Here is an 18,889-nt window from a genome sequence, read left to right as displayed (position 1 = left end):
TGGGGTCCTTCTGACTGGAAACCCAGGTGATGCTCACAAAGTCTCCTGAGAATAACTTCTGGGTGAGGTAGACACACACTGAGAGCATTTTGTCTGGTATTCTCCAGTATCAAGTTAAGTGTTAGAAACCCAAAGGCCCGGCAGCCTCCACCGAGCATGGTAGATAGATAACAGCAGCTACACAGGCTCTCTGAGAAAGCCAGCTTAGATTCCAGGAATGGTGTGGTGTGAGGAGTCCTAAGCAGGGGGAGATATACCCTGCTGACCTAGGAGCGAACTAAGCTGAGAGAAACCAACTGGAAATGCAATCCCGGTGTTATGACTGGATCAGATAAAATCTCAGCACCGAAGCTGGAACCCGTGCCTCTGGAAACCGTGGCTTGAATTTCCTGCTGCCACTGCTGCATCTCAATCAGCACAGCAGGGACAGAGACGCAAAAGCTCTGAGAGCGGGAATTGGCGAACCGAATTGAGAGCAGAGCTGGTGGGGAGGCCTGCATCAACCTGTGGTGAGTGAGAGGAATGGGGACCCTTCCATAGACTAGGAGGCTTCAACAGAAAACATTCTGGGACTGGGCAGACTAGCCAGAACTCTCAAGTGGGATTGGTGGAGAGTGCTTGACCTGGGTGACGCCGCAAACTAAGACCCAGTAGGCTAACCTAAACGAGGTCCCTGTGCCTGGCAGTGCACCCTAATGCAGTGAAGCCTTCAGCAGCTTGACTGACCTGGAGGGGTGGGCCCAGCATAAGTTGCCTCGGTCTGTGTCTCCCTAATACACTGCAGTGGGTGGGAACACCTAGCCAGCATGATTCAGACAAACTGTAACCGACAAAGAAAGAAACTGGGCCTCCTATATACGCCTGTATGGAAGGAACAAAAAATATGAGAAGATGAGGCAACAAGAAAGGGTCCTCGGTCCCCAATCCTGAGAACATTGATCTAGGAAAGGTAAATGCAAAGGAGAATGAGGACAGAAAACATGCAATATCCGACATGGCACCAATAGACATAAAGTGATATCTCCAGGACCTCATAGACGAGTTCAAAAGTGAAGTATGTAACCAAGTAAAGCAAGATATAAGTAGAATAGGTAGAGAAATGCTAAGCACCGCCCAAGAAAAAAACAGATGGTGGAATGGAAGAACAGAAAAAAAGGAGAGAATTGTTTGATGGAGAAAACAGAGAAAACATAGAATACATGAAGCAGGTTCAAAGAGATTACCAGGAAACTAAAAATTCTATTGAAAGCTGGCATAACAACTTGAAAGAAACTAAGGATAGATTATCTGAACTGGAGGACAGATTTGTAACGTGGGAGCATGAAATGAAAAACTTCTTAAAAATAACAAGGAAACAAGCAGTAACAATACTAAGGCTAGAAGATGATAAGAGGATCTATAACGTAAGAATTAAGAACGTAAAGGAAGAAGCAGGGATACAAACAAATGAACTGCAAAGGCTACTCATAGAAATAATCAAGGAGAATTTCCCTAATATAGGAAAATGTAAAGATACTCAGATGTATGAGGCATACAGGACCCCAGCCACCTATAACCCAAACAGAACTACACCCAGGCATATAATAATCAAAATTCCAGAAATCCAATATATGAACAGAATATTAAAAACTGTCAGAGACAAGAAACAGATTACTTACAAGGGAACGCCCATCAGAATTACAGCAGACTTCTTGGCACCAACCATTAAATCACAAAAAGCATGGGGCAAAATAATTCAATCTTTGAAAGACAATAACCTCCAGCCAAGATTGATATATCCTGCACAACTGTCCCTAGAAATTGATGGAAGAACAATGTGCTTCCAGGATAAAGAGGAACTAGGGGAATTTGCAACCATCAATTCAACTCTACAGAGAATACTGCAGGATATTCTAAAAGAGAAAAATACCAAGATTCCAGAAACAGTGGCAGAGAGGCCACAATGAATGGAGCAGAAAGCAAAATGAAGAGGACAAACTGACAACTGATGACAGAAAAAGAGCTCAACAGAAATGAGGCAGAGAAGGTTGGATATAATTTCTAATATAGATGGCCTAGATATACTAACTTAAGGGAAAAAATAGAGAAAAATAGGCAGAGTGGATCAAGAGATAGGGTCCACCGAGAGGCTCTTTATAGGAAATATAATTAGCCTGAAGAAGATTATATGGACCAAAATCAAACATGAGAAAATGGAACTCGATGTGATAGGGAACCAGAGAGTAATAGGGGTAACTAGACCAGTATTTATGGATAGGTTGAACAGACATGCTTTAATAAATGAGTGAGAAAGTTCAGAAACACTTAGGTAAATAGCAGGTTGCCCCCCCCATACAAAATCGTGAGTGTTGGGGAGACCCAAAAATACACAGTTCATTCTGGCGGAGTAAAAGGGAGGAATAGTCCTCAAAAAAAAAAAAAAAAAAAAAAAAAAAAACCAGCAGAAGATATAGCTAATAGTGTATCAGGAATTAAAACCCCTATTACTCGCACCACTCTGCTTGACTGGAACTCGTTCTGTCCTAGTTTGTATACAAGCATTGGATCTGAGGGGCACGGACGGCCCTCCATAGCATAGGGGACATCTTTAATTCCCTATTAACTCAATCAGCATCCATGTATAACTTATACTGTTGTATCATGACTGATCTTAGTTAAATCTGACTTGTTTGATTGCTGCTTATTATTGACAGATTTTATTCAAAACTGTAAGGTTGATGGTTAACAAGTTGAGGAGTACAGACAACCATACTGAAAATGACAGTGATTCACCATGATATCCATTCTGATTTGATTACTACCTGTCTTTGTAGCTCTACACTATCTACAAAGTTGTATTTCTATTAATTGTTATGTACTGATATGCTTAATTATACTTTATCTGATGATATAGCCAATTCTGTTGATGATAACAAGAAACAGCACAGTGACCATGTCTTTTTAGTTTTATATATCTATAGGAAAAAGTTTAGTTCTGTCCTGCTTTGTTCTGTTTCTCCCTCTAATATAGAAAGGATAGAAATACATGTTAAGACGCATGCTTACTTAAACAGTTTATGAGCACTGATCTGATGACACATGATGAAATGAACAAAACTTTTTTTTTTAATTTTATTTAAGAAGAAAAGAAAAAAAAAGCAGGGAAAGGGTACAAGTTATACAGATTTACAGAAAAAAAATGAACAGTAGGAAATCACTAGTTAATGGATTACATATTGTCATCTTAGAAATAATTGTTCAAGTCACAAAATTAAAGCTTGTAAAGTGGACATTCCATCAACGATACTGCAAACAGTTCTGTTCATTGATCCAATAAAACTCTGTGATATCAAAATGAACAAAACTTTGAAGGAAAGAAAGGGGCACTGCAGTACCCAGTGCTGATTCCGGAGTGTTATGATGTGAAATCCAGCAATATTATTAATCTTTATTCAGAAGGATTTTAATCTAATAAACTATGTTAGGTCTCAACATAAATGAAGATATGGATAAACATGTACATGTCTAAGTGTATAGGATCGATAGCCATAATACTTAGTTTTTGTTGGATAGTTGAACAGAACTGTTTGCAGTCTCCCTGGTTGAAATCCCATTTATATGTTCCACTTGTGTACCTTGAATAACAATTTATAGGGGGACAATACGTATATATCAGCTAGTGATTTATTACTATTTCTATCCTTTGAAAGTATGTACTATTTCTGCCTGTTTTCTATTCTGTTTTGTCTTTCTTTAAATAAATAATAATAAAAAAAAGAAACCCAGGGGCCCACACACAATGGAAAGGAGTGTGCACTGACTGTCTATCATGCCTGCTCATGATGTCGTTAGGGGGTTTACCTGAGGTAACGGCAGTCATTCACACTCCACGACCGTTCGGTTATACATCACGCACCGTTAGACCTTAGGCAAGCAGCGGTTTGCCACCGCAGTTGGCTGTAGTTACTACTACAGTTCTCGGGTTTGTTGGTGACGAAATGGGTGCTCAGAGGAGGTACCTGAGCCAAGCCCATATATCGAGGATTAAGCCACGGCCTGCATGCAGACCTGGCTGGCTCTGACCCTGAGCTCTTAACCACAGAGCGTCGCCAGCAGCATGTGAGAGGTGCGAGGTGACGGCGTCTGCTCTTCTCCCCAGCCCCTCATCTCTTTCTGACTCGCCACGTGGTCACTTCTGCCGGTGGCACCTCCCGCCTTGGATAGGATGCCGAAAAGTTGTGGGGTCTGCAAGCACCAACTAATGGAGGATTGGGGCCACATACCAAGGACTGTAGTGTTGGAACCTTCTCCATTTCTGCACGCCAATTACCACTGCCCATTTCTCCTCAGAATTCAGCGGGGAACTTCTGAGAAGGGGCAGGTCATGGTGGATAGACATGGGTTCAAATCCTGAAGCTGCTTCTCACCAGCGCTGCTGCTTGTACCGATTAACTTTTCTGACTTTCTAGAAAATGGGGAAAAAGCAGCCCAGCGATATTCTGGTTCTGAGCTGTCTCAAGGCTGGTGGGTTTGGTGTAGGCACAGAGGAGATGAGTGATCAGGCCCAGCAGTTCCAGGTGACAGTCACCCCTCCACACGCCGCCCCCCAGACCTCGGCGAGAAGTTAAGCAGATCGTGTGAGGGTGCCCTGCTAGAACTCTCCAGGAGATCCCATCACTCTTTAAAAAAAATCCTAACTCCACAGCCACCCCCTCAGCTCAGCCTTTCTTCCCGCTTCTCAGGCTCCGTCTGAGCCACGCGGTTCTTGCTTTTTGTCCCTGGAGCCACAATGAGCTCATGTCTGCCACAGGACCTTCTGCACCTGTTTTCCCCTCTGTCCAGTGCTCCCATGGCTCGCCCACCTGCTGGGCTGTCACCTTGAAAGGCAAGGCGGCCTTCCCCACCCTCCACACCGTCCTCTCCTCTCTTCCGCCCATCATCTCGTGCCCACTTTGCTGCTTGTTATCACACAGCGCCTCATTATTCTGCATCTGTTCATCTGCTTCTTGCTTTCCTTGTTCTTCCTGAATCCCCAGTGCTTGAAATGATGTGTACGCATAATAATCGCTCAGCAAATATTTGCTATGGGAATTGTTAACACTGTAGTAAATATCTCTCCAGGCTCCTGTCAATCTTGTCTATTTACTGGTTTATTTCATATACTTGTATTTAAATAAATCTATATATGGTTTTTTGGTTTTTGTTTTTCTGAGACAAGCTCTAGCTTTGTAGTCCAGGCTGGCCTTGGACTCACTCTGTAGTCCATGCTGGCCTTAAATTTGTGGCAATCCTCATGTCTCAGCCTCCCAAGTACCTGGATTACAGGCATGTGCCACCATTACAAATATATAATCTATTCAGTTTGGCATCTCAATTTCTTTTTGGTCCTTTTGAGACAGGATCTCAGTAGGCAGTTCAGGATGACTTTGCACTCACTCTGTAGCCCAGGCTAGCATGGAATTCCATGGCAATCCTCCCTCACAGCCTCCTGAGTGCTGGGATTACAGGTGTGCACCACTGGCATCTCAATTTTTATCTGAAACTTTTTAAAAATGCTAATAATGCTTCATACACTTTTTTTCTGTACTGAAGATCGAACCCAGGACCTCACACATGCCAGCAAAGCGCTGACTGTGAGCCACCTGCCCATCCTTGTGAATATCGCAATCGTGGTCTCCTGTTCCTTTGGGTAAAGGGATCAGTATCTTTTCCTTGGATGTTAGCTTATTCAAAATCTTTTCCTGCATTTAATAAACACCCTGTAGTAAACATCTAAAATTTTCCTTTATTTTGATCATTTCTTTAGAGTGTGTGCTTAAAACAGGACTTAATGGACAGAAGACATGGGCACCTCTGAGGGTTTTTTTTTTTTTTCGGTACCAGGGATCAGACTCACGACCTTGCGCTTGCCAGACAAGCTCACGCTGCTGAGCTGAATCCCCCCCACCTGTGAGTCCCTAACACACGCTGGTCCCACTCTCTTTCCTCTCTTTCCTCCAGTCTCACCCGGCCTGCAGAAGCCCTCCGCTGACCTCACACCTCTTCAACATTCACGGGCACAGCCCTCTGGTCGTGCACTTCCTGCAGAACTACTCCAGGCTGTGCCAGAGCGGCCAGGATGTGCTGATAACCCGGAGGGAGAGGACCACGCTCATCCCATAGCCTTGTTGGTTTGGTTCTTTTTTTAATTTCCTGGATTTGTTTTTGGTACCAGGAATTGAACTCAGGGCCTTGTCCTTGCCAGTAGGCGCTTGTGCCCCTGAGCTGTATCCCCGGCCCTGTTTGTTTGTTTTCTGAAGCAGGGTCTCCCTTTGTAGTTGAGGCTAGACTCACTATGTAGCCTAGGCTGGTCCTAGGCTCAATGACCCTCCTGCTCAGCCTCCGCAGTGCTGGGATCACAGGCACACACCAGCCTGCCAAATGTGTCCCTGTTTTATAGATAAGGACCTGGAGACAGAGGATGACAGGAAGGCCCCTAGCTGGTGATTCTCACCCTGGGGGAGGAGTGGAGGCAGGGTGCCACAGACAGACAGAGACAGAGAGCAGGAGGGAGACTTCAACACGCAGGCTTGGGATGGAGCTTGTGAAGCGGAGGAGAGCCGGGCCTGTCCTGCTCCCCTGTGTGACACTGCAGCTGGAGGTCCAGGCACAGGGCCATGGCGCCTTCCAGTCCCCTCCCATCAGCAGGGGCACAGCGGGAGGGCCGTATTCAGGCAAGGAGACCACAGCTTCGTCCTGCCCAAGCAGGCCATGGGGCTGTGGCCTGCTCAGAATGCAGGACTCATCCCTAGAAGCCCAGAAAGACAGGCGCTTCCCCCGCTGCCCTTGCACCCCCAGGCCCTGCGCTAGGCTCAGGCTGCTAATAAGGCAGGGTCCACACAGCCCCAAGCCTGGCTTCTCCTTGACCTTGAGAACCACTGAGACCACTCCGACCTACGCCGACATCATCAGCCTGGTCCTGAGCAACATGAAGAAGCGCAGGAGGAACCTGGAGGAGCTGAGCCAGCTCCACTGCAGCGAGTGGACCTACTTTGACAGTCACGTGAAGGAGCTGCGGGACCACTGCCCGAGGTACAGAGGGCGCTGGGGAGGTGGCCTTAAGCTTTCACAGGGGAGGGCGCAGCCCAGCCTGATAGCTTCCTGTGCTCAGAATGAACACTCCTGGGAGGGCAGATCTTTTTTTTTTTTTAAAAAGGCACCCAACGGGCTCCTCCTTCGGCTCCTGTGCGGTGCAGCCCGGTCTCCTCCTGCAGCTGGAGCCCTGCGGGCAGAACACATGGCTCAGGGGCTGCAGGCCAGCCTGCTCCAAGGGGCCAGCTGCTCAGGCCTCCCTGCCCCAGGCTTTCCAGCCACAGCGCCTCCTGCTGCAGGAACCCTGCCTCCCTGCCAGCAGCCAGCTTTTCTGCCTGCTTCCTACCAGTGGGGTGTGCAAGCCAGCGGCCTCCTTGGACCCCTCAGCACTCCGAGAGGCAGGTGCCAGCGGTGCCCCACACAGGCTGATCAGGGGACCTGAGTCCCACAGAAAGCGGGAGACAGCTGAGCAGCAACCTCTGGCCAGCGTCAAGGCCAGCGCCCCTAACAGATGCTGTACTAGGGCAACCAGGAGTCACTGAGGTCCCCAGAGTCCCTGTCCTCAGGTAGCAATGTTCTGCCCGCAGGGCTCCAGCTGCAGGAGGAGACCGGGCTGCACCGCACAGGAGCCGGAGGAGGAGCCCGTTGGGTGCCTGAGCCAGAGGAGCCAGGATTCAAATGCTTCCTGCAGAGCCCTGTGTGCAGCGCACGTGACTGATCAGAACCCCACGATCAATGGCGTCCCACACCTGCCTCTGTCACAGAAGCTACAGACTCCTTAGCAGTGCAAGATGTGAGCTGAAGTCTGTGTAGGCTTCAAATCACAAGAAGTGAAATACAGAAAATATGACAAGTTAGGTGCAGCGGTGTGTGCCTGCAGTCCTGGCTGAGGCTGAGGCAGGAGGATCACTAGAATCCAGGCCAACCTTACACACAGTAGTGAACAATTCTCATTCCCTCTCTTCACTCTGTCCCTATCACAGCACATACTAGTTTTCTACAGTCACAGCAAGAACAAATACAAGTTTCTACTTTTTTTTTTTTTTTTTTTGAGACAGGTTCTTGCTAAATTGCCCAGGGTGGTCTTGAACTCGCCATTTCCTGCCCCAGCTTCTCTAGTACTGGCATTAGAAGTATGATCTACCATGCCTGGCCTCTGTTGTTTTGGTTTGGTTTTTTGACCCCACTGCAAATAGAAACAAGCTCCGAAGCACTACAAAGAAGCTGCATCAGGAGACCCTAAAAGTGGGACTATTTTTTCAACAGTTTCTTCTTTTGACTTGGGAACAGACCCCATCACAGTTGACTTAGTCCAAGTCCAATGCTAAGGGTTTAGTTCTGTTTTGGACTTTTGTTGTACTGGGGATTGAATCCAAAGTCTTCACACTGAGTATATCAGCAGTCCTTCAAAGAATGTTTTTGCGACAGGATCTCTTAAGTAGCCCAGGCAAGGCTCAAACTTGTGATCCTCCTGCTTCAGCCTTCCCCAGTGCAAGAATTACAGGTGGTGCCACCATATCTGGCTTCAATGCCTGTTCTTTAATACTGGTCATTTTACCTGTGGAACAGAAGTAGATGACTGCATAGGTTCTGTTTGTTTCTTGAAACAGGCCCAGGCTGGTTTCAAAGCCCCAGATTCTAGTGATCCCCCTGCCTCAGCCTCCCCTGTAGCTGGGACCACAGGCATGTGACACTATGCCTGGTTTATGACAGCATCTTCAGTCACTGTCGTACGTATTATTTACTATTTTGTCTGTCTTGAATACCACTAACCTGCTTCTTCATGAAGAAATGTCTCTCACATCTCAAGAGCCACCTGACAAATCGCCCCATCCGGCTTTCCCATTGTGCACCCCGAGCTTCACAAACACCCCACTGGGAACCTTCTCCTGTAATGGCAGCAGCTGCTCGGGGTCACTTCCTGGGTGCCAGGCACTGTGGGACACACTTGACCTATCGTAATGCAGTGCTTGCCACAGCGCTAAGTTCTGTTACCATCATGCCAAGTATGGCAGCATGGAGAGGTCACACAGCACGTGGCAGGGCCCGGCTTGAACTCGGCTGTCTTCAAAGCTCTCGGGTACCTCAGCCTTCTCCCGGGTCATGGGCTCCTTGCCCATCTCTGTGACCTGACTTTATGGTCCTTGGGTCCAAGGAGCCTTTCTCTCTCTCTGGGGTCTGATATCAGTGACCGATTCACAGTCATATGCTCAGCTGTGCCAGCCCGGTGTTCTTGGAAGACTAATTAATGAACCTGCAAATATTTGCCCGAAAAGATCTTGTGGGCATGCTGGTGCATGCGTGTTAGCCCAGCACTTGGAGGCTGAAGCAGAAAGATGGTTGGGAGTTTGAGGCCAGCCTAGGCTACAAAGTGAGTTGTAGGCCACCCTGAACTGCATAGCGGGACCAAAACCCCCACACTGAGTCTTCAGTGTTTTCCAGCAGGTCTTTGAGTTCCCCCCATGAGGTTAGGAATAGCAGGAAGAGAGCAGCAGATGACAGGCAGGCCAGTCACAGTCACCCTGCCCTCCTCCTCACCTTGCACTAAGCAGTTGCCTCAAAAGGAATGTTAAGAAACTGTTGCAGAGAAATGGCCTTTTCAGGTTTGGGAAAATGACACAATTGTATATATATAGTCCATAAATAAATATAGAATTTCATTTAGTATATACGAAGAAAACAATGTAGCCTCTAACGTTTTAGGAATTTTTGCTGCTGTTTGTTGTTGCAGGATCATTAAAAAGGTGCATATTCACTATTTTTCTCACCTTTATTCAAAGTCACTTTGGAAAGACCAAAATCTGTCAGTTTAATATAATCCTTATTAGAAATCAGCATATTGTCTGGTTACAAATCCCTGCATGGAAAACAAAAGGTGACTAGGTAACTAAAGAAAAGACTAGTTTTATTTTTTAACTTTTTGGGGTGTTTTTGTTTTTGTTTTTCTGTAGCAGGCTCTTGCTATGTAGTTCAGGCTGGCCTAGAGCTTACTATGTTGCCTGGCTGGCCTTGAACTCACAACAATCCTCCTGCCTCAGCCTCTTGAGTGCTTGGATGACAGCATGCACCACTGCACCCAGTGAAAATCCAGGTTCAATGTTAAAATATCTAAGGAAAAAAAGTCACAGAAGAGGCAAATTCTGTTTATTTCCTCTAAAATAAATGCTTTTATTGGTGGGGTTGCAAAGAACAGGAGAACTTTCTTTCTTTCTTTCTTTCTTTTGGTACCAGGGATCAAACTCATGACCTCACACTTGCCATGCAGGTGTGTAGGCTGCTGAGCTAAATTCCTGGCCCAACAAGACAACTTTCAAAAGCAGCTCTTTGGTACATCTGACTCCACAAAATGTTAAATGATTTAAGATGATTTGTGACACTGTTAGATTTTTCTATTAAAACAAATAAATCACATTAAATAAAACAATCCACAAGTCAGTTCAAAATTGTGTTTATTTCTTTTCTGTTAACATAAGATTAAGCTTTAACAAACCTATCTTTGCACAGAACCAAGCAGTGTAAATCAGCTCGGACTCCACAGTATGGCGCTTTTGTATGAGGGCAGAAGAGTAGAAAAGGACTGAAGTCTTCACACTGAAATATTATGTTCATGTTCAAAGCAATGTGGGAGGCAAAACAGGAGTTAAGGGACTTTCTATACTCACACAAGTTACTATTAAACTTTCATCTGGGAATATGGGCAAATGGTTACAGTAAATATTTGATATCCAAACATTTAATACATAGTGTGATTATTTCTACAGGTAAGTAATAGTTTTGAGAAAAGTGAGTCTTTACCTGTGGATGATTGCGTGTATGAAGGTAGTCTAGAGCCAGCGCTACTTCACAAATACATTTCCCAGCCATCTCTTCATCAAAATAACCACATATATGTGGAAGAGACTTGACATCTCCACCAACAAGATAACCCATTACCTATTAAAAAGAATAGCATGAAATAAAAATATACTTACTTAAAAATACAGTATTTGGGCATTACAGTTACATATTTTTAGTGTAGTTATGTGACAAAACACATTTTCTTTTTCCGTTTTTTATTTTGTTTTTTGTCTTTTTTGAGTCAGTGTTGCTATGCAGTTCAGGCTGGCCTTGAGCTCACTTTGTAACCTAGGCTGGTCTCCAACTTGCAAAGACCCTCTTGCCTCAGCCTCCCGAGTGCTAGATGATAAGCATGCACCACCATTCCTGGCTACAAAACACATTTTCTTGTTTTCACTCATTCTATATTAGTACCAGGTTCACTCACGTTCATAATCTTTTTGTTTCTTAATCGATACCAGTAATTGCCATCAGGCTGATGCTGTAGCCACCATCATGGCTTTTGGGGTGGGGGCCAGGGGAGTTGTCACACTTCATGTGCAACAGGGCACTGTAAAGGCATTGAGGGGCCTCAGGAAATATGAAATGATTAAATGACTCTCTTTCTCTTTGGAAATAACATTCAAGAATATTTTCTTTTTATTCTATAGAGATCCACATAGTAAGTATTTTTGGCTTTGTGGGACTGCATTACCAATTACTGTCACTGGGTCACACAAAAAAGCCATAACGTGTAGACAAAGGATGTGGCTAAGTTCTAACAATACTCACTGAAATTCAAATTGTCTAATTTTCATGTATTACAAAATAATACGTTTTTTCCAAGCTTTAAAAAATGCAAATACAAAAGACAATCCTAAGCTCATAAAAGCCACAGTTGGCCCATGGACCACAGTGGTTAGCGACCACTGGCCTGAAAAAACAAAGTCAATTATTCTACGAGTATTTGGTAGTCTTTTTCTGACTGTAGTGTACGTGCTGCTGAAGGGAGCTGCTGCTGGGCTTCCTTTCGTTACGGCCAGTATGTACACGTTTTTTGACTCAATGGTGAGTCACCCCCAAAAGCGTGTATCTAGCTCATACATCTTCAGAATCTAGGGGTTTCCTGCTCTCTTTTTAACTTTCCTTGCAAGGTGAATTCAAATTCAAATTCATTTCTCACTCCAAAATCCTTCCCTTTTAGTTCCTAAGTTCATCTCTCATAAAGGAATCCATCACATCCAAGTATAGAAATCACACTGAAGAACAATAAAACATTTTTTTAACTTAGAACAATAGTTTTTAAAAATCCTAAAACAAATCATTTGTATATTTATTAAACAAATTATAAAATCCACAACCAATGAACTCTATATTGTCATTAAGGATGAAGTTGTCATTAAGAGGAAAAACAGTATTGCAGTTTTTATAGTATGATCACATTTGCATTGATTTATACTGTGGCTTGATTGATTGATCTATCTGGTTCTGGAACTGAACTTAGGACTTCACGCTTGCCAGGCTGTGGCTTGTATTTTAAAAGGCTTATTTTTCCTGAATTACTCCCGATGGAAAACGAAAAAAAAAAGTGTTCACTGTTACATTCAAAAGCAGCTTTTTATTTTCCAAAGTTCCTAGCCATTCCAATCCAAATGTACTTGAAAATTTACTTAAGGATATCATCAGGTAGCAGAAAAGGTTTTAGATCAGACATAATTTTTCTAATCCACTTAAAGTGTTCCTTAGAAGGATTAACATTTACAGCGGTAGAGCTGATAAAGCAGATTATCCTCCATGATGTGTGCAGCCCTCAATCAACTGAAAGTCTTTGTTTTCCTGTTAGTGGTACTGGAGATCAAAGTTACCACCCTTGCATTGAGCTACATCCTCAGTCTTTTAAAATTTTTTATTTTATGGCAGAGTCTCATTAAGTCACTAAATGGACCAAGTTGGGCTCGAATTTGTGATTCTCTTCCTCAGTCTGACAGAATCCTGGTTTTACAAGGATGTACAACGACACTTGGATAATAGAAAACGGAGTCCTTAGTACGGGGTAGTGGGAGAACTAAGCCAAAGTAGAATCTTTTATCAGTGAAATGAAGTAAAGATAAGTAACAGCCAAGTAAACAATGCACAGTTAGGCCGAGTGCAGACTGTCAGAAGAGCCTCAGAGAGCAAAAAGTTTTGTAGTTTGGAAGAATAAAACCAAGGACCGTATCACCAGAGCAGCAGTGATTAAAGGCAGCAGTGTCAGGCATGAGACTGTAAGAAGGGTTAGGGAGTCTGCATTTCATTTTAAGCCCGCTGGCTACCACTGAAGGTTTTAAAACATGGTAAGACTTTCTTCTTTTTCTTTTCTCTTTTGATCTTTTTGATTCAAGGTCTCACTATGCAGTTCAGGCTGACCTTGAGTTCACATTGAAGCCCAACCTGATCTCAGACTTGCAACGATCCTCCTGCCTCGGCCTCCCCTGTGCTGGGATTACAGGCAAGATTTTCATTTTTACTAGATCACTCCGACTGCTTCCTAGGTGGAAAATATGAGTGGGGAAGCGTGGAAGTGTTAATTAAGGACGGTGTTGCAGGAATCCAGAAAAGACTCCTGCCCCACTAACATGTTGGCAGTGATCATAGAGAGAAAATTTCATGAGAGACACATGTTTCTGGCTTGATCAGCTGGCATACGGAGGAGAATGTGCTGCATACAGAGATGACGGTCTGGAGGAGTCCTAGCAATTGTTTGAGGAAAGTGTGACGTGGCCTGTTCACATCGAGTGCCCCATTTCCTCTGTCAGCTGCATGGATAGTTAGTGCTACGTGAGACTGATAGAGACAGCAAGGTGAGTTTGTGTACTTGGCAGTCTTAACTGGCTCTCATCACCCGAAGATACATACTTTAGGATAAATGTTATACTCCTTCTCCTCTGTACTAACATAGTTATAATTTTAAAAAGATTGTCTGATAGTTTGATTTGCTCAGGTAACAACATACGGATTTGAAGAGGCCTAGTGATAAGCCCTGGGTTAGAATTCTTTCCTGTGCTATCGGGTGACCCTGCACATGCCACTAACTGTACCTGCGTTCCTGCTGCCATCTTCTGTTAAGTGAGAAGTAGCTTAGACTGCATCAGTAACAGAACGCCCTAGCCTCAGCAATTTAGATAACGTGCAGAAATTCATTGCTTCCCAGTTTTGGAAGCTGGGAAGTCTGTTATCAAGGTGCCAACATCTGACAACACGGTGGACCAGTACCAGAGCAGGAAGGGAGAACTTTTCGGTGGTAACTCTTCTTCTTTAAGGTTTTTTTTTTTTTTAATTTAAAGAGAAAAAAACAAAGAAAAATATGGAGGAAAACAAAGGGAGAAATAATACTGAATTACAGAAAAATAAACAGAATTCAGCAGTTGATAAGTTACATATTGTCATCTTAGAAATATAAAGTGATATTCAAATCATGACACTGCCAACAGTTCTGCCCAATGATCCAACGAAAACTTAGCACTCTGGTTGTCAGTCTTACACACTTGTTTTTTAAGTTAAGGAGGGTAAGATTAAACATATCAAAACAGAACAAAACAGTTCATAAAGAAACAATTTAAAGAAATACAGATTTTAAAGCAGGTCCACTGGAGATCTTCACTATCTATCTTATTGTCTCTAGTTTTCTTCCAAATAGTTGTCCCCTCTTTAAGGTTTTAAAAGCAGGGTGTGATGGCACATGCCTATAATTCCAGCACCCTATTCTGCAGAGGCAGGAGGATTGCTGGGAGTTCAAGGCCAGCCTGGACTGCGTAGCAAAGCCCTTTCTCAAAAAGACAAGACAAAAAAATCTTAAAATCTTCTTAATATATTTAAATCACAGGAAAAGTGGAATAGTGACTAATTTTTATGGTCACTAGAGGATTGAATGAAATGAGTGAAACATTAGAAGACTTGGTTTTTAGCTTATTCAGCTACTCAGATATTTGTGTAGCACTGAAATATTGTTTATTGTTAAATGTTGCATGGTTTTGCTGGGATCTAATATTGAATAAAATTGAAAATAAAATTAAAACTGAGTAAGAACAGAAAAATTCTTATGCTGCATGGAATTTACTTTCCAGTTGGAGACGGGTAGTCATTTCTGTAGTCTCTGTGGTCTTCCCGACACAGAGCTTCTAAAATCATTGCAGTCGCTTGAATTACTCCTAATTCATAATCTCTTGTTGATCACATCAGTGTTGGAGCGAATGAGATGGCTTGACTTTAAACAGCCTCAGAATGGGAGTGGGGACCAAAAGCCAAGTGATGAGAGCGCGACCTTCCATTCTCACACCTCGAGAGCAGGGAGGGCACCGCTGGAGTTGCAGCTGTACTAGAAACCACTTGTCTATTTTTGTTTGTTTTGAGACAAAGTCTCTCTGTGTAGTTCAGGCTAACCTTGAACTCACTGTGTGGTCCAGGCTGACCTTGAATTTAGCATGACACTCCTGCCTTAGCCTCCTGGTGGTGGGATTACAGGTGTGTGCACCACCATGCCCGGCTTTCGTTAGCAAGTCCTAACAAGGAGCTGGAGCGGGGATGGTGAGGGGCTGGAGGCAGGAGCCTTGTACCTGAGACCCTTTTACTGTTCGCCTGACATTGCTCTCCATTTGGCTGTTCATTCCTGTTTTGTATTATAGACTGGTAAACCTGAAGTGTTTTCCTGAGTTCTGTGAGCCATTCTAGCAAGTAATCAAACCGGGAAGGGTTGTGGGAACGCCCAGTTTGTAACTGGTTGGTCAGAAACATGGCTAACCTGGGACCCGGCACTGACATCTGAACCGGGGGCAGTGTTGTGGAACCAAGCTCTTAACCTGCGTGGGTTTGGTGCTGACTCCAAGTGGTTAAAGTCAGATAACTAATGATGTCAGACAGACAGAGAATAACCATACAGTTAATTAGGTAAATATGTAAAGTACTACTGCAAAGTGCCAGGAAGATCAGTAGAGCCGAGAACCGGGGTAGGAAATGTCTTTCAGGAGAAGACTGTTGAAATATATAGGGTGGGTAGGAAGAGCCAATGAAAAGAGGACTTCAGAACCTGAACCTAAGGCAAGAGAGAGCGAGCTGTGTTCTGAATGGCAGTGCAGAGGCCTGGGGGAGCCTTGGTGCTCCAGGAGGAGCACGGAGGAGGACGGTGGGGCTGGAGCACAGAGAATGTGGGGAGCAGCGTGGGGGAGTTTGCAGGCCACAGCTGGTTGGGCTGGCTTCTCCTAAACGTAGAAGAGAAGCCACTGTGGGGTTTTGAGCAGAGCAGTGAAGCGAACAGACTGATTTAAATGTGATCTCTTTAATCCTAGACCACAAGCAGCCACGTAAGGGCACAAGCAGGGACTTCAGAACTGTTGTGAAAATTCACATGGAGACGGTGGTGACTTAGAGCAAAATGGTGATAGGAGGGAAGGACAATGTAGAATGCAGAGAGCGTTTATATTTTTTAATGTTGGGGAAGTGTTTCACTCTGTGATAGTGTCATATATTTTGCCATTCTTCTAATGGTATATTCCTCCAGCTAGTGAAAAGTGTTGGTTGGGCATGGTGGTGCGTGTCTGTAATCCCAGCACTTGCGAGGGTGAGGCAGGAAGATCTCCAAAAGTTTGAAGCCAGCCTCGCGAAATCCCCCCTTTAAAAAGTACGAATAAAAATTGCTTCGAGGAGCCAGATGTGCTACTGCACCCCGTAATCCAGCACCTGGGAGGTGGAGGCAGAGGGTCTCAGGTGAGAGGCCAGCCTGGACTTCATGTATACGATAATACTTTTGATCTGTAGATCAAGAATAACAGATCTGCAGGTAGTGAGTGCGTGCTTGTTGTTTTTAACATGTAGTGGGTGTGTGGGGGGCGGTTTTGGGGTCAGACACAGGCCTGCAGCGCACTCAGCACACGCCCTACCACAGTGCTGGGCCTCAGGCTCAAAATGCGGTTTCACTATTCAGCACATTTGTAACTTTCAACATATGCTACATTCTACAAGAAAAAGGAGATTTAAAACATAAATATTACTCAATTCAAACTTTTCCCTTTCTTTAGGCTACAGTTCCTCTTGTATCTTGTCAGTGCCTTCCAGGCACCAAAACCCATGTCTGTCTCAGTCAGTGCATCGGTTGTTCCAAACAGGCATCGGGATGTGGTTCCAGAGCGTGAGGCTGCTGGCAGTGAGTAGTTTCACCCCGGCTGTGTGAGGAAGTCTTTCTGCGGCAGTAAATTGTAATGACGTTTCATGAAAGGTCAGCTGGCTGTAACTACCTGTGCGCACGATAACTCATGACAATTTCCTTCCAAGCCTCAAGGGAGACAGCACAGTAAAAACATCATTTTCTAACTTTCAGAAGCTTTGACTAGAGTTAATCTAGGGTTTAAAAAAAATTTTTTTTTTTTTTTTGTCTTTTTGAGACGGGGTCTCACTATGCAGTTCAGGCTGGCCTTGAGTTCATTTTATAGCCCAGGCTGGTCTTGAACGCAAACGATCCTCCTGCCTCAGCCTCCCGAGTGCTGGGATTACAGGCGTGAACCACCATGCCTGGCTAAAAATTTTTTTTTTCTTTTTGAGTCACTGTTTTGCTATGGAGTTCAGGCTGAGCTTGAACTCACTTCGTAGGCCAGGTTGGTCTTGAACTCGCAGTGATCCTCCTGCCTCAGCCTCCCGAGGCATTTTAACTTAAACATACATCCCTTACACCTCTGTTGATTGGAATTTAGTTTTGGCAGCTATACATCAGATGTAAAAGTAATCTGTCGGGGCTGGGGATTTAGCTCAGCAGCATAAGCACCTGCCTTGCAAGCAGGCAGTCGTGAGTTCGATCCCTGGTACCGATAAAAAGGAAAAAGGCAAAAAAAAAAAAGTACTCTGTCAAGTGACAGTAACATGAAGAGTCCTGCGATCTAAAGTTATTAAATTAATGCTTTCGATATTTTTATGAAAGCAAGGTCATATCACAGACCAAAATAAAGTTATGAAACCCATATTGTGACTTTTAATGTTTGATAAAAATTCTTAATACTTCATGTGATTTTTTTTTTTTTTTTTTTGGTATGGAAAAGCAGGAACGTTGCCTTTAGCAGTTTCCGTCCAGGTCACTAGCTATGTTTGGTGCTCCAGGTTGCTCTTGCTTGTTTTGACAACATCCAAGAACTGTTCAGATGATTTGCTCAGATCTTCAGTACTAGCCAGGTATGAAGCAACACTTGTAGTCATTTTGAGAAATATAACATCGGTTACTTAACATCTTAAGATTTGTTTTAATGATGCTAGTGATTATGACCATCCATTTGCAATCAACAGTAGGACTCAAGAGTGTTTGGAATTTATCAGTTTAGATAGTTGTGTTACTTTAGATCTGGAAAATATATAATAGGAGCTATAAACTTTGTGAGTGACAAACACCATAGTCAATCCAGCTCCTGGGTATTTACCTAAAACTATTTCAAAATAATTGACTAAGTGCGCTTGTTTAGGAGCCCTCATATCAAAAGCCCATTGAAATGAAAGAAAAAATATTAAAATGAGAAAAAAAAAGTCTAGAGGAACACAGGAAGAGTTTTAGTAAATTAAAATAGGTGACGACAAATTGAAAGTAAAATCAAATTTTCGTTCATTGTTCATCGTTTTAAAATAAAAGACAATTTGAAGATGGGGGAGGGGAAAAGAAGGCAGACAGCTATTCTGGATGAGTGGAGAACACGCAAGCGGGAAATGCTCATTATTCACTAATTGGTTACCAGGCACTAGTAACAGTTGTTAAGTGATATTGATAGTTGTGAATGAAAAAGACAAGTTTCATTCTTCACGGAATTTAGGACAGTGTGTCAGGAAAGGGGTACATGCTTCTCATTCCAGTGGAAATCAGAAAAAACTCCAGTCTGAGTAGGAGTGGGCTTTGGTTGATATAATGAACAGTTGAAAGATTGCCAAAAATAGGGACATGAAGGGCCTCCATATCTGTTTGTAAACAAGAATGCCGTGATCAGTGCTCACAGCAGATGAGTTTCCTTAATCAACATTA

At 43.8% G+C, this 18,889-nt stretch overlaps 1 protein-coding gene across 1 annotated transcript in view; it reads left to right on the top strand.

The window, feature by feature from the left end:
• Positions 1 to 10,493, top strand: part of Fam227a (family with sequence similarity 227 member A) — a 37,075-nt gene extending 26,582 nt beyond the window's left edge. The window contains exons 12-14 of the mRNA XM_023565338.2: positions 5,980 to 6,137; positions 6,898 to 7,050; positions 7,638 to 10,493. Of these exons, the coding sequence (XP_023421106.1) occupies positions 5,980 to 6,137; positions 6,898 to 7,050; positions 7,638 to 7,707 (381 nt within the window). The 3' untranslated portion in view covers positions 7,708 to 10,493. The remainder of the gene's footprint in view (positions 1 to 5,979; positions 6,138 to 6,897; positions 7,051 to 7,637) is intronic.
• The last annotated feature ends 8,396 nt before the right edge of the window (positions 10,494 to 18,889 follow it).

This window comes from Cavia porcellus, unplaced genomic scaffold (assembly GCF_034190915.1).
Source record: "Cavia porcellus strain 051 isolate PalLab524CR breed Dunkin Hartley unplaced genomic scaffold, mCavPor4.1 scaffold_40, whole genome shotgun sequence".
Classification (NCBI taxonomy): domain Eukaryota; kingdom Metazoa; phylum Chordata; class Mammalia; order Rodentia; family Caviidae; genus Cavia; species Cavia porcellus.
The sequence above is the reverse complement of the archived record's forward strand: the minus strand, read 5'-3'. Positions and strand labels throughout refer to the sequence as shown.